The 15867-nt window shown below is 31.3% G+C and overlaps 4 protein-coding genes across 11 annotated transcripts in view; 2 read left to right on the top strand and 2 right to left on the bottom strand.

Annotated features, from left to right (window-relative positions):
* The window catches only part of LOC117174178 (serine/threonine-protein phosphatase 4 regulatory subunit 2), a 9077-nt gene extending 4539 nt beyond the window's left edge, over window positions 1-4538 (bottom strand). Inside the window, exon 1 of the mRNA XM_033363018.1 lies at window positions 3410-4538. Within this exon, the coding sequence (XP_033218909.1) occupies window positions 3410-4348 (939 nt within the window). The 5' untranslated portion in view covers window positions 4349-4538. The remainder of the gene's footprint in view (window positions 1-3409) is intronic.
* LOC117174180 (4-coumarate--CoA ligase 2-like) overlaps window positions 1-6774 on the top strand; it is a 23345-nt gene extending 16571 nt beyond the window's left edge. The window contains exons 5-6 of the mRNA XM_033363020.1: window positions 6230-6400; window positions 6487-6774. Coding sequence (XP_033218911.1) covers window positions 6230-6400; window positions 6487-6594 — 279 coding nt within the window. The 3' untranslated portion in view covers window positions 6595-6774. The remainder of the gene's footprint in view (window positions 1-6229; window positions 6401-6486) is intronic.
* Window positions 6772-12241, bottom strand: LOC117174183 (calcineurin subunit B type 2). 4 transcript variants are annotated; one of them, XM_033363030.1, is made up of 5 exons: window positions 12161-12241; window positions 11124-11163; window positions 9430-9641; window positions 8685-8894; window positions 6772-8141 (listed from the first exon to the last, which is right to left on the bottom strand). In XM_033363030.1, exons 1-5 carry the CDS (start codon window positions 12161-12163, stop codon window positions 8094-8096), a joined length of 513 nt encoding a protein of 170 aa, XP_033218921.1. In that variant the 5' UTR covers window positions 12164-12241; the 3' UTR covers window positions 6772-8093. The 4 variants fall into 4 exon arrangements, with proteins under 4 accessions (XP_033218921.1, XP_033218922.1, XP_033218920.1 ...); XM_033363031.1 differs by lacking the exon at window positions 12161-12241 and adding an exon at window positions 11281-11514; XM_033363029.1 differs by lacking the exon at window positions 12161-12241 and adding an exon at window positions 11354-11512.
* LOC117174181 (angio-associated migratory cell protein) overlaps window positions 11918-15867 on the top strand; it is a 13362-nt gene continuing 9412 nt past the window's right edge. Inside the window, exons 1-3 of one of the 5 annotated variants that reach the window (XM_033363024.1) lie at window positions 11918-12112; window positions 12234-12284; window positions 13460-13681. In XM_033363024.1, the coding sequence (XP_033218915.1) occupies window positions 13483-13681 (199 nt within the window). In that variant the 5' untranslated portion in view covers window positions 11918-12112; window positions 12234-12284; window positions 13460-13482. The other 4 variants (XM_033363023.1, XM_033363025.1, XM_033363026.1 and 1 more) reach the window with 4 other exon arrangements.

Genomic DNA, 15867 nt, shown 5'->3' with positions numbered 1-15867 from the left:
TAACAACGAAAAATAAATGTGCCAAAAAATGAGAGTTTAAAGGCAAACAATTTTCAAGTATATTCAGAAAAAACAGCAAAAAAAGTGCGGAAAGTGTGGCGAGCAAGCTCATTATTTACATCTGTTGACATCCGTCATCATAAAAAAAAAATGTTTAAAAATCACGGAAGATGATGTTCCACGAGTAAAATTAGTGCACAAATCGGTGGAAGAGCGTGTTAAACAGCTTAAACGATGACTGAAATATAGGAAACTATCTTTAAAAGGAAAAAAAGTGATTTAATAGAAAGGTTAGTTGAGGTTGTGTTTGGTAGGTATTAATATTTTCTTTCTTTGCTAACATTTACTTACATATTAAATGAAGCATTGTTATCAGGGTTTCGAACCTCTTAAATGTTTTGATAAAAATTAAATTCTATTTAATACTCTCACTTGAGCACGCAAAACTATTATATTTATGTATTTATAAACAGTTTATATGAAAGAAGGAAAATTTATTAGTACATTCCTTATACCAGTAAATCACTAACAAATGACTTTTTATTGTTTAAACTTGAAAAAGAGAAGTGAAAAATGTAATATTGTGTTATTTTATATTTGTATGAATATTAAATATTTACTCAAAAAAACTTCTGAACTGCAAATCTTTAATAAAAGAAAATATTTATACCTGCCATACAAAACCTCAACTAACCTTTCTACTAAATCACGTTTTTTTCCTTTTAATGGAGAAGTTAAACTATTAGTCATCACTTTGGATATTTATGTGATAAAACTTGAACTTTTTTGTCCTTTGATCAAAATATTTTGTTTTATTAAAAGATCTGACCTCGAAATATATAATATATAAGTTTCAGATTTTCTGAGCAATAATTTATTAAATATAATTCTACAAATGTTAATGTTGAAAAAAATGACATTTTTACATTCTCATTTCTGAGAATGTAATGTAATCGTCCAAATTTTCGAACTCTGGTTTTTAACGGATCTTTACGTTTCGGCACTCGCAGAATCCGAAAATCATAAAATTTCAATGGTGTCTGTATATATGGTTACCTGAATTTTGTAGCCACGCTAACTTTTGAAGGATTTATCCAATCGAGTCCGCATTTGATACACTTCTGAAGTTACCCAAAATGAAGGCTAAGTTCGTTAATCAGATATTTCGAACCAAAATTAAAAAATTGGGCGCATTTTCAAAATTTTGAAGTTTTTTTTTTGAAATTTAAAACATTCTTAAGGAAGTTTCTTATAGATGGATGAAAGACTTGCAAATTATCTAAATAAAATTTTTCATTTTGATGAAAATTAGAAAAGTTATATACTTTTCAAAAATTTGAAAATTTTCAAAAAATATAAAAAATGATTTTTTTCGTAAATCCAAAAATCTCATTAAAAATTTTCACTAGATACAAAATATATTTCAAAACTTTTCTAGCCGATTTTTTCGATTAGCCCAAAATTAAAAAAATTATAGCATTTTCAAAAATTTTTTTCTTAATATTATACAAAATTTTGTCAAAGTTTCTTATAGATAGGTAAAAGACTTGCAAATTATCCAAATAAAATTTTTAATTTTGATGAAAATTATAAAAGTTATATACTTTTCAATATTAATTTTTTTTTTTTAATAGACAAATTTAATATTTTTTAGATCCAAAAATTTCATTCAAAATTTGCACTAGATACCAAATATATTTCAAAACAATTCTAGCCGAATTTTTTGATTAGCCCAAATTAAAAAAAATTAGAGCTTGTATAACTTATCTGTTAAACGCAAAGCGCGATTATCGCAATGAGAATGTAATCGTCAAGGCCGTAGGTACTTTGAGAACCTTCTTTAATGACAAATTAAAAAAAAAGTGTTCAGCTTCACTTAAGTAAAGGAAAAATGATTAAACAACCACAGCAGGGCCCTATTAGGATCAGAAAAAATAAAATGTGATCATTATTTTTCAATATCAGAATAAGCAGTACCAGACCAAGGTACACAAAAAAAATGGTTACAGACATTTGATACAATAGTTTTTTACATAGAATGTAGAAAATTGCGCATTGTGGTCTGTGCACAAATGTGGAGGGTAAAGCAAAGACCTAGCGCAGAGCGCGAGGTAAAAACATTATCGAGTGCGGATTTTTTTACTCTATATTGCTATAAATGATTTTAGAACAATTTCACTGAAATGTTAACGGCGACTGGATTTAAAAGGGCCTTCAGTTTAAAAAATCTGACAATCTGGAAGGATTTAATTTGAAATTATCCAATTTTGAACTTACAAGTTTAAAATTCTTTAACTAGTATCACATCCAATTGTAAACCGTAAAAATTTAAACGATTCAAACTGGAAACCGTAAAATGTTGAAAATGTCGAACTTTTCATTTTAAAAAAATTTGAACTGCAAACGCTTTCAAAGATATATTATTCTATTTAAAATCCTTCAATCTGTGATGGTTTGAATTTCATGATTTTTTATGGATTTTGATGAATTTTCACACTGAAATTGTACACATTTTATTTTTTTTTTAAAGATCGAATTTGAAATATATTATAAAAATAACTTTATAGCTGTTAAATGTTAAGGCTTTTAAAATTTTATTCTCAATTTCTGAACATTTTCTTTAAAAAATGACTCATTCTAAGCATTACATTTTAAAGGGGAAAATAAAACATTAACAGAAGTCGAAAAAGTAACCCACTCGCATGTTTTAAGTAACTACTAAAAATTGTAGGTACAGTTTTAAAAACGTTCTGAAGAAAAGAATGAAAAATTTCAAATTGGGGCCTTTAACACTGATTAAATTCAAATTTTGGGCCTTAAGCATTAGACGATTTTATAATTAAGTTGCGAAAAGTAAATCTTATGTTTGATATATAAAAAATCCTAAGTGAATTTACATTTCGTTTTGAAACATTTTTCTGAGAAATTATGCTAGTCAGATTTTACGAACATTTGTAAATCGAGGAATTTAAAAGTTAAGATTTGAAATTACGATAGGAATAACTGGGTATAAAAATACCAGTGATATCTGTAAAAGAATTAGAATATCTATGGAATTTTACAACAGTTATGGAAATTTCAGAAATTCTATTTGAAATTACAATTTTTTTGTGAAAAGACCTTAGTTTTCAAATTATACTTATTTATGTATAATTCAAACATTATATTCAGTCATTTCCCAGTCCAGTGGCAACCTAATTTTGGAATAAATTTATATTTTAAATATAAGATTAGCAATGCCGCTAGCCATGTTAATAAATTCGGGTAAAATTATTCAATATAGTTTTTTTACAAGTTTTATAAAACTCACATAAAATTATTGCATTTAGGATCGCTAATCTTTTATTTAATTTTCTAATATTGTGGATATAGTTTACTCTATACTCTATAAAATCTGAAAAAAACATACCTGGAAAGTCGTCTGGAGTTTTCGGTTAGGATCAGAGGGTTCGTTCTCAGGACTATCAATATCCAAACTGGGTTGTGAACTAGTGTCCTCGTTCATGATCGCTTCAGGAACCTCTCCGGCGATGCTTGGAGCTTCGTGAACAACCGAACTATTCAAATTCTGTGCATCAATCCCCGTACTCATGGAATCCCTGGACTCCGATCCCTGCCCGGAGAACTCGGACGTAGTGGGTACAAAACTTAGTCCGGAAGGTTCGCAGGTGCTAACAGTCGCGTGCTCCGTTTTCTCCTGGGAGAACGGGGTGCCGTTAGTTGCAGGTGCGATTTTCGGAACGATGGTCGTCACGTCGTCGAGTAACCTGGCTTCGCTGTCCATCGTCTGCGCGGAAATTCCGACCGTCGAGGCGGCACAATCCTTGACCCAGGAGTCCATCTCGACCTCGTGTGTCTCACCACCTGGTGCATCATCTTCGACAGATCCGTTTACCATGCCGTCACCATTCTCGTTTCTCCTGATCGTCGAACCCGGCTCCTTCGTGGAAACAACCAGTATGTTTTTCTCGATGGCGCGCATGAATTTGTCGACGCGGTTATATTCTTTTCGTGGTGCGGTCAGGAGTTCGCAGATTCGCTGGACAGTAAAAGGCGCGTTGGCAAAGGACTCGAGGCGCTCCAGGAGGCTAGACTTCATCGTGTCGTAGTTAAAATCCTCAACATTCGGACACGGCGCCAGCTCAAGGCTCGGACAGCTCTCGTAGAAGTCAGTCATGACGCGAGTGAGTTTTTCACGGAAGAGGGCCTTGATCAATGACCACTGATAAACAGGGTCGCCGGTTTTAGCGACCCAGCAGAGGTATTCTTCGAGTTCCCGCGGGATCTCCGTCGGTCGCATCTTCTGAAACTCGTCGAGTGCCTGCAGCACCTCCTCTGGATTTTCCATGTTCCCGGTGTCCCCTTGGCGCTAAGCCGGTCACGTCGCGCACCTTCTGCGAGAACAGGGAAAGGGTTTGCACACAGGGTCTACAACACCACGATGAAAACAACGACAAAAAGAACGCAAAACACCCTACGAACAACAACCAGACCAGGCACTCAGGCAGGCAGATACACTAATGTGAACTTATGCCCGTGTGCTGGCATCAGAAGGGAAGGGGGAAGAGCAGTGTAGCCAACATTGAAGAACGTTCGATTCGATGCTCGTCACTTCATTCCACTCGTATAAGTGGCGCGAACATATGTGTGTCATTTGAAATCTTATTGCGAGTATAATGTGCTCTGGTGATTGTTCTTAATTATTTTTTATAGTGGAAATATAAGTATATAATGAGTCAATAGAATACTTGGTACTTTTATTGCTAATAGCGACGGTGCAGCTAATTTTTGCTCAATTGGTTAAGCAAGTGTGAAACTTTGTTTGCATTTCTTCTGACCTAAAAGAAATTTTGGAACAAGGTGCAAACTTTTCATTTTTTTAAATAAACGAACACTTAAACAAAATTTGGTATTTTCCAAAATAATTTTCTTAGATAATGGCAAACTTTTTATTTAAATTAGTTTTTTTTCTTCAAAAATATGCCAAATAGGGGAGAGCGGTTCAATCATCTAGCCTAGCCGGTATCGATGGGAATATTCAATAGAGGTTTTAAGGTCAATCATGAAAAAAAGTATTAATAATATTAATCATTATTATTAAATATTGTTTAAGGCTGTAGTTAATCATAATATCAGTACTTTTATAAACAGAAACAAGGACGATATTTAGAAAATAACTTTACTAGATAGGAAGTAAAAGCGATTTAATTGAGGACCAAAAAAGATGATTTAAAAAGTGTGAATATTTGAACATTTTATTATAATATTGAAAAGAAAATTTACGCTTCAAATTAAGAGTTTAACATTTAATACACTACTACAAAAATACTTACAGAAAATCCAAAACCATAAAAGGTTACTTATGTTTACGAAATAAGAGTATTTATTACTTTTTGACAAAAAGAAATAAAATTTGATATGAGACAATCTGTCCAAGGGTACCACCCTCTACCCAACACGAAATGGTATGGATCGCCCGATTACGATATATTATAAAAAACTGCAATGAATAAGAAATCTCGTGAAATTATTATTTTTTTAAATGACAGATCACACATTTCGAGAGTGAATTTATGTATGCCAACCAAAACCAATTTAATGTCTATATTTTACAAAATGCACTTACTTGTGTTTTCTAAACGTAATATTTCGATCGGATTTTCTTATAAGCTATGAGTATGTTTGTTGAATTATGCTTTAAGACAATATGGAAAAACAATAATGTTGATTTATCATCGGAAAAAGTGCAGTATATTCAAAATGACGAGTGGCCCGGACTACCTTTCCCCTACGAAAACAGTCCAAAAGCGACATTGTTCCTTCTGAAGAGTTTCACCAAAAGTTCCTAATACATTTAGTATTTTTGAAAATGTAAATTTTTTGATGAAAAATATAGAAAATGGAACATCTATTTAGTTGACCTCTTCAAAAGAAACCAGTTTATAGCACCCTTTTTTCGCATTTCTTATTTTTTGTAGATATATCTAAATAATGAGAACCTATCTAGGCCCATGGCAAGAATCAAAGATTACGTGAATTATAAAAAGTAGAACTGCTTTCAATAATTCAGTTTGTCTTTCTTTTAATATTTAAAAATTTAAATATTATTATATTAATCTCTTATTATACATAAATCAGATTAATTCATGTGACGGCAGTCAAAGGAACTTTCTTCCTTTATCAAATTAATACGTACCTGAAGTTTTCATAATTATTTTTTTTTTTTTAGGTATCTCCAACAGAACTAGAATCAATTATATTGGAAATTCCGGGTGTTGCTGATGTGGCAGTAGTTGGTGTACCTTGCAAATTTGCAGGCGAAATACCGAAAGCTTTTGTTGTCAAAAAACCAAATGCCGATGTAACGGAAGAGATGATTCAAAGTTTCTTAACGCCAAAGGTATATTTTTTTTTGAGAATCGATTAATTAAATCCGTTTTTAGATGTGAGCTTGAAATATTTATTATTACTTTTTATAACTTGCAGGTAGCAACATACAAAAAATTAACGGGAGGAGTATCCTTCATCGATGCGATCCCCAGGAACCCCTCTGGGAAAATAGTACGCAGCCAATTAAAGAATTTAAATAAATAAATAATAATAATAAACTGAATATCTATTTTTCGTGTCATCATCACGACCATTACGAAGTACAAAATTCGAGCTGCATGTACTTTAACTGGAGGTTGTAAAATGTACAATAATAAAATCACGTCCTTTTTATATTTTACGAATTCTAGGAATAATTATAATAATAAAAACAATATTTGAAAACAAATCAACTGTAGAGATTCATTGCAATATATTTTTCAAATTCTGAACTTTGATTGGACATTTAGCGAGACCACATAACATTTACATATAGAAACAGTTAAAACGTTAGAATGAGTTTTTTAAAATAATTATTTAATTTATATTATATATTTATATACTTTCACTTAAATAACCACATGTTAAGTAATACGCAACCAATGCAATTGTACGTTCGAAGGACGCAGAGAGCCGAGGGATGTTTCAGTCTTTTGCACGAAATATGGCAAGACGTTAATCTACACGCATAATTCTTACAATTATTAATGTTCTCTTTAGCTTCAGGCGACTCGCAATCTCGAAGAACCCTTGTGCCTCTATATATGATATTCGGCCGCTGTTCCGTTTCTTCCGAAGTTACAATGAATATCGATGCAGTTTTACAATGGTAGATAATTAAAAAAACATGCAGGGACGACGGAGATGTTCCCGAATTGTCGAGATACCCCGCGAAATAGAAAATGACCATTTTTCCTCTAGCTACGAGTAGAATTATAATCTTTGCGAAAATGAAACATCATGATATGCCATCAAGAACTATAGTTCCTATTCAAAAAGAGCACAGCAGGTGCCTATTATGAGAGCAAGAGTTTGACAAGGCGAAAACTCCGTTATTGCACGATGCACGCGTTTGCTTTGCATAAAAGTGCATATATCACGTTTCTTCGTACAGCGTAAGCGTTAATAGTTGAATTCGAGTAGTGTGTTAGTGGAATTAGCGATTCGTACAGTAAATCCCCTTTCCCAGGCACATGCCAATGCAAACCTGCATTTTGCGCGTATTTCAAAGACAGTTCTTTCACTTATCAGTCGCTCACATCTCTTAAATAACTTACGGAATTATAAAAAGTTCCAAACTGATTCTATGCTCGCTACAGATGTATGTAATTAATGTATAGATCGAGATGTATCATAAATCACAACGGATCATTGGTGGGTAAGTTGAAGAGGTAAGATAATAATCCAGATGGATTCACAATACGCGTAAGCCTGTAAACTTGAAAACGATTGTCTAGCTCGAAAAGGAAAAAAAGTTATAAATAGAGTAACAATTGTACTATCGAGAACTTAAGCAACTCTATGCTATGGTACAAATTAATCTTGATATCGATGTGATTAATGTCTGAACGGGGATCAGTTGTATTCACCCTAGCACGACAGATCTTTAATTTACTTATAACTATCCGATAAAGCTATTATTAGTAATGAATTCACGAAGTTGAAATTACATTACCGCCTTAGCATCGTTTATAGTTTTTACATGTCAAATAGAGTTTGATTACTTAAACGTCAACTACCATCTTCTTGTGAATGTCCGTGTTACCAACAACCTAAAACAAACGTTTCAATTAATGTGTTATCATTATTTTATTTTGTATGTACTCACATGAGTGAGCAAACCTCTGTACTTTTTAATCTTTAGTCTTCATATTTACATTGACATAATCGAGTTACGTACACCCAACAATAACATTTCAATTTATGTGTTATAATCTGTATACCTATATGTTAGAAAACTTTTGGAGTTTTTAATCTTTATGGTTTCTATATCTACATTTACATAATCGAGTTAAGCAGTAGTGCACCTAAGAATAAAGTCACACAATCAATATCTCGATAAAGGTGCACTTACACTGCTCAAAGTAATAAAAAAGTATAATAAATTCCTTAAATTAATTGTATGGTAATTACATTACAAAACATTTAGATTGGTAAAATTAATAAAATGATAATAATAAAAGTAAAAAGTACAGGAAACAAAAACTGATGTGATATAATATTTAGTGTCCATAACACAAAAGCTAAATTTTCCAGATATTTGGCAGATTTGAAAAGGTATATTAAAGTGATAAAGATAAAATGCTAACACTTACTGAACAAAACTCTTCGAAGCTTATTTTTCCATCCTCATCTTTGTCAGCGAATAGTATTGTTTTGTCGACTATTTGTTGCAGCTGTGTGTCTTTCAAATTATTTCCTACCATCATCTTTAATACTTGAAATAATTCTCCATTACTGATGAAACCATCATTATCCATGTCGTAAATTCTAAATGCAAATCTTAATTTACTTTCTTTATCTCCCTGTAATAGAAGGAAAGACATAAAAAAAGATTCTTGGACAAGGTCGTAGTTTTTGGATACAGATAAAGGCGGGTTTTGAATTCTTTAAAAAATTATCTACAATATTTAAATGGTTTCATGAGTTACTGACCATAAATTGCATTAAGTATTTCACGAGTTGCTATATTCATACAATAAAGTAAAATTTTGCTAGTTCAACAACCTGAAAGCTCAAAATATGAATAGCTAAACTCGATTTATTGACTCTCTGACATGAGTGTTGATTCCGCACAAATATTTGCCTTCACAACAAAAATAATTTTACTGAATCAGCTAATATTTTGATAAGTTAGTGAATTTCTGACTTTTTGTTTATTTTGAGTCAGTTTCTGGCCTGTAAAATCTTGCCTTTTTTGTGATGCAATACTATAATTTGTTTACGTATAATCAAAACGGAATTCCTCAGAACTTTCGGATTAGAAAAATAGTTTACAACATGATTTTCTTCAGGGCCATGGATTTTCACAGAAGATAAGTAACGTTTAATTTTACACACCTTTACACTGAACTGCGACACGCCCCGAATAAATTCTTTGAAGTCTACTTCTCCGTTACCATCCGCATCAAATATGTCTATGACGCGTTGCACCAGAGGATTCTGTTGTAGTTCTGGCAGTGACATAAATTCATCGATGCTTAGTGCACCACTGTTATCAAGATCTAATTTGCGAAAACGTTTTCCCAATCTCTTAATCTCATCCGCATCAACTGAAATAGTAAAAGAACATATCCACAAATTGTTACAGGTCACAACTTTTTCAATTCTAAAACTAAAATTAACTAAAAAAATAACGATTTTATCCTAATGGTTCCAAAAAGAGTTCAAGAATACAAGATTTATTTTTCAATCAAGATTTGTATACAAAGAGTGAAGTGGAGAAGAAAAAAAAATAATAAAAGTTTACAAAGAGAAATACTTATCACAAATTGTGGCTAAAGTAACCAGAAATGACTGGACATTTTTTTTTACTTTCGGCTTTTGGGTCAATAAGGGTTGCAAACCCGAAACCCGACCCATTAAGTTTTTTAAATTGTTGCATAACCCTAGTAAACTTAAATCGTGGTGCGAATTAACTTATTGAATGTATTGATGTAATTAAATATTAGAGTTTTTATTATTATTATAATTTTGAGCCAAATCCCTTTCAGGGTAGCCGGATTGTTTCCTGCAGACATAAACACATGTTCCGAAAAAATCCGACTATTTGTATCGAAATTTCGGTAGAAATGGCTCCTTTGCTAGTTCCCTTAATTTGTACTGGTATTATTTCCAAGATTATTTTATGAGGATAAAACCCATAAAGATTCAAATAATTTACATGAAATATAGGAATTAATATCAAAGAATAAAAACATCAGAACAAAACTGATTAATTTGCAACAATTAATGTATAGAAGAATCATTTTTATATTCAACTTATTTTTGATAAATTAATTAAGTTTTTAATCACTACATGCGTTACATTTCATCATTATCTAAGTTCATACAAATTACAAATCCAATATAACTGAAAATATTCCATTTTCGAATTGAAAGTTATTTAAATAAAACTCTATAAAAAGACCGATACTTTTTAATTTTATTTTCATATATATATATATACATTCTGCAACAGTGTGATACTATAAAAGCGATTTAATTAGAAATAATAGATTTCACCAATATTTAAGTTTTAATGATTTGCGTGTTCTCAGTTACTTTTAGGGTAAAGAATATAATAAGCAGTAGGAGACAATATTACTGAACTCGGTAACTTGATTTGGTTCACGTTTATCAAAATTTGTTGACGAAACAGAGCAAAACATGGACGCCAATAAATTACCTCCCAACAATGGAAGTATTACCACGTGTCATGTTAAATAACTGAATACATTAACATTCCTAATACCTTCTCGAGTAATCGAAAGAGCTTCCCGTAGGTATAACATAAATTCCTAAATATAAATATGCCGAGAAATCCCAGAATATCCTAAATATACGATAAAAAGTAATAATTGGACATAAAAATCGTCTAAAAATCAATAATTGTCCCGAAAACAATTGCCAATATGTACCCGAAAAAGAACAAATGTTGAGAGTGAGCTATTAGTAAGCACAATTTTTGGAACGAATCAAATCCGAAAATTTTATGTAAATAGGGACGAATAGGTTATTTATGTTGGAGTCGAGTGGTTTTGCTAAAAACTTACAATTTGAGCACAGCTCCATTGGCAGAGAGCTCTCGTTCCCCTGAAAACAAACCAAATTTTAGATATTGTGGACGCGGAAAATCGTAGGAAGTCTTTTTCTTTAAAACAGAAACAAACTACGAATTGTTTTCATTCGGCACAGTGGATGAGAATTTACTTTTTTTGTATGAACTTGGAATATAAGGGATCACTGCATGGTGGAAGTAACAACGAATAGTGTACTTATTTACCATGTTTAACTAGATTTAACTGTTCGCAGGAGAAATTCGTGGATATTGTCAAAATCTAAGATCAAAATTGATCAGCAGGTATCTTATGGCAGACTGCCAAAGCGCTTGCGTTCTATAAATGGCGAAACGTTCGTTCGATTGGAGTAAATTTTGGACACTGAGCCAAAGGCTTAACGCGCAGCGCAGAGGACAGACCAATCGCGTATGATTGGGAAATGTTATGATTGGCGAACCTAACCTAATTAATATCAATGTTTTACTGCTTTAACGTACGAATTAATAAAATATTTTTTGTGATGTTACATAATTTATCAAAATGTAGTCTGCTATTTCGACTTCAACAAAAATGAATTAAATTTTTTCAGAAGTTAGAACGTTCAGAACTGTCAAAAACAGCTGATTTCTCTTCTCGTATCTCGAAATTTGAATGAAAAATAGGTAAATTAAAATAGGTTCGGTAATACACGGTAATTTGTCCGCTATATGATCGATGTTATTGAACGGTAACTTAAGAAGTTTCAGTAATATTCGGTAATATTTGCTTATTTTTAATTGTTTTTTAAATGTTTTTTTTTAGATTGTCGGAAACGTAATTAGTTAAGAAGACTTTGACTGAACAATGATACCGCATGTACGGTTCGTATTGTCGGCGGGATTCTAACCCTCATAAAGTTACGTCAATGGATTTTGAGGTTAGGTTTCCAAATATCTGCGTGCGTGCATGCTTCCATGCTTGTTAAACCCGTAAATTCATAACAGGTACAACATTTAACGTTTATATATTTATTAATTTATTTTTAAACGAACCATTGAAGACTTGATTGAATAGATGACGATTGATGTGAATAATAAGAAACGATGAACTTCTTTGATGTCACAGATTCACGAAATGCACGAAACTGAAGGATTTGAAACCCCGTCAAACTTCAAGGTTTATTTACATGTGCTTTTTTGTGTAAAATTATTTGTTAACTCTAAACAAAATAGTTATTAACACGAGTAAATTTATTTTTTGGTTAAAAGTGCTTTATTCAAGTCGCGAATTACTATTATATGTATTATCTTTTATGTATTTATAAAACAATTAATTATAGGTTATAATAATGCTAATCCAGTTTTTTTATTTTTAGGTATTAGATTTCTGGGTACAAAAGTTTTATTTTACTTGTGTATCTCTATTGATTTTGTCGATATTATCTTTCAGAAAATGTATAGAGTCTTTGCAGAAATTTAAAAAAAAATGTGAATGAGAGCCAAATTTCAATATTTTCGAATATGTTTGGTTTATTTAGGCATTCAGAATAATACTCGACTAAATTTTTAAACGACTGATGCTGCTTACGCAATAAACACACATTAAATGGCCATTTGAAATCTTATTTTTATTTTCATCTAAATAATGAAATATAATTTTTAAAAATAATGAGAATAACGATATTATGTCAAAAATTTAAATAGTTCTAAGTTAGGTTCACGTTTTCAGCTTTCGGAAGTAAACGGTTTTTTTTTGCATTTGGGCCACAGGATGTCCCTGAAACGACGTGAACGCATTTTTTGTGTAGAATATAGTGAATATTTCAGCATCAAATAACCACGTTTACGATTTTCTTTGCCAAAGTTGAAATTTCAAATAGTAAAATTAATGAAATTCCAGAAAAAGGCGTCTTCAGACTTCAGAGTTCAAATGGTTTATGTGCCCATTTACTAAAAAAGAATTTATTTTTCTTTAATTTAAATGATATAATTTCCTGCAATTTTCATCAATTTTTCAGTACATATTTCTTTATTAATATTAATTAGTAATATAATGAAGGTAATTATAATCAGATGAAAATTAAAATAAAATATCAGATAGTCATTTAATGTGTTCTAATACTCTATAGTTGGCTTCTTATAATTGTTTAAAACCCGCGACGGGTTTAGAAGATTTGGCGGTGTATTTTTATAAATGGCCAAAAAATTCAGGCATTTGGGCGTCAGTTAAAGATTTCATTTAAAATTATTCCGAATGCCGTTAGTCGCTTGCATTTCTACGCCATAATTATATTTCACGTTGAACATTATTATACTTGGAAATAAAAAACAAAATAATTGTCTTAATTTTAGTAAGGTATCAATAATATACTAAGATGCGTCAAGACGATACTCCACCTACATCGCCTCTTATGGAGGGGGAGATTGATGAAAACGATGTGGTGTACATTGATGATATAGACGAAGTAATAAATGCAGGAGATGAAGAAGATGGAGATATGGGAGATATGGAAGAAATGGAAGAGGATGGCCAAGGGCGAAATGATGCTAGCTGCATTTTCTCTAAACACACTGGTTAGTGAATTAAATATTAAAAGTGATAACACTTTTTTAATTCCTATTATGCATTATTTGATTTTAAAGTTTAATGTTTGTGCTTTTTTAATTATTACAAGTGAAAAATTGTTTTGCTAAAACAAATCATTTAAATAAAGTAAAAAATAAAACTTTAAACTCAGCTAAATTGATTATAAAATAGCTTTAATGAGAAATATCGTACGAAAATTGACTAGGAATTACGAAAAGAAAAACTTTCATCTTGTATCAATTTTGTGGTTATATTTTACTATTTATTTATTTAAAAATCAACGGACTTCTGCCCTTTATTACAGTTAAAAATTATTAATCTAAAGTAAAGTGCAATTCAAAACAGTTATTCAAAAGAATATACTCTTAGGCCGTATTATTCTTTAATTTGAAGTATGTATGTTTTTCAAGTTACTGTTCCTCAATAACATTATAGGTGCATTTAGATTAATTTTTCCAAGAATTTTCGGCCAGTCAATATTGTTGCTCAAGACGTCGAAAAGAAACCTGAAGTCTGCGAGTAGAAATATGGAGTTAATTTTCGGAATGTTTTAATTCCACTATAGCAATTACGATTTTTTCGTTGTTTTAAAGAAAAATTTCAATTCTGTATGTTGGTTTTTAATTAAATTTGTGAATATTTTTTTACTCTAGGAGTTTACAACAAGTTTTGAGCCAAATTTGAGTCAATGTCAAGCATTTTTGGGTCAAAAGGCCAAATTTTTAATGTTTTTTTGTGAAACTCCCCTATGAGTATTTTCCTCAAGCTTCTCAATATTTTTCCTCGCATTAGATATGTCAAACACATCGTCATGCAAAAAATGAGGTCTGTAGACTTAGTCCTTTTTGCTATAGGTGCACTAACAGGGTCATTTTGAGTCTAAAGGCCTATATTTTGATGTATTTACATAGCAACGCTATGTTGACAATTTTGCTTGGGGTTCTCGTTATTTTTCCTTGCTTTAAAAACGTGAACAGAAAGAAAAGATTTTGCACAGAAAGAACAGATTTGCATGCAAAAGAAGAGGTGGGTAGACCTTATAGGGTTTAATCTATGCTAGACTAGGATTTGAAATCTTTTGAGCCTAATTTTATTTACCATATATGTATACTGTACAGCGGAGTCCAAATTACGGTTGCGTATTATAAGGTAGGTTTGTTCAGTAAAAAGTATAACAATTTAAGTGTAAGCGTATTTCTAAATTTAGAAGCGTACAGGGTGGCCCTTGAACCGGGAAATAACAGTGAATTTTTTTTATCGGGTGGTTTTAAGAATTTGAGAAAAAAAATCTGTCCAACTTTGATTTCAACCGTTTTTTTTTTTTTTTTTTTAATAATTAGTTACATTTTTATCTTTTTCAATTATGTCATTCATTTTAGAACGCGTAATTCGATAATCTTTCACTTTAAACCTTTTCCATTTTTAATTTTTAATCGTACATTTTAATTTAAAGAATATTAAAACGCAGTTTTAAAGACTTATACAATTAAAAAGTAGAAGCGTTTAAAGTCGAAAATTTTTGGTAAAAAAATATTTTTAGTTGGTCAACTGTGTATATAAATTAATGAATGATTCTTAAACATGAATTGTTCTTTAAGATTTAAAAAGTTAATGAGAATTTATTTAACAAGATTATTTGAAATCAGTTCATAATTTTAGGATTTCCAGATTTTAACGTTCAAAATTAAACTGTTTCAATTGGAACGTCCTATTAGTTAAACGAGTGCAAACGCCCGATTGAAACTTTATAAACAATTTTCACTTTTTAAATAACTTCAAAATAATATATTCATAATGAATACAATGAGTAAGATGTTAAAAATGACATACTTCAGACTATAGGATTTAGGTGTCGAATGAATCCTTTATTCCCATTCCTCGACGTTTGGAAAACTATACGTTTTCCTCGTCAGGATAGAGCAAAGATAAATATCTTTGGATAGAGACATATCAGAACTCATCTCTGGTCATATACGTGAAAGATCCGTATCATATCATATCGAGTATTTTATGCATTGACATAGGAAACAAGGGACTAGGCATGCCATTGCGGGGGTGACGCAATGAGGGAGGAGGTCCGCCACCTTTTGATGTCCCGCGACAAACATGGCAGCGCCCACATGTTTATATTTTCATGCACAGTTTGTCGGCAAAAATGCTTGTGCGCATAATC

Source organism: Belonocnema kinseyi, chromosome 6 (assembly GCF_010883055.1).
Source record: "Belonocnema kinseyi isolate 2016_QV_RU_SX_M_011 chromosome 6, B_treatae_v1, whole genome shotgun sequence".
Taxonomy (NCBI): domain Eukaryota; kingdom Metazoa; phylum Arthropoda; class Insecta; order Hymenoptera; family Cynipidae; genus Belonocnema; species Belonocnema kinseyi.
Note: the sequence above shows the minus strand (reverse complement) of the source record. Positions and strands in the feature narration are given on the sequence as shown.

Bases quoted from the DNA above. Each gene is read 5' to 3' on its own strand.
- LOC117174183 (XM_033363030.1), bottom strand. The intron at 8,895-9,429 runs GTGTGTAAAATT...CTTCTATTACAG, and splicing joins TGTCGCAGTTCAGTGTAAAG to GGAGATAAAGAAAGTAAATT. The intron at 8,142-8,684 runs GTAAGTGTTAGC...CGTTTGTTTTAG, and splicing joins GCTTCGAAGAGTTTTGTTCA to GTTGTTGGTAACACGGACAT.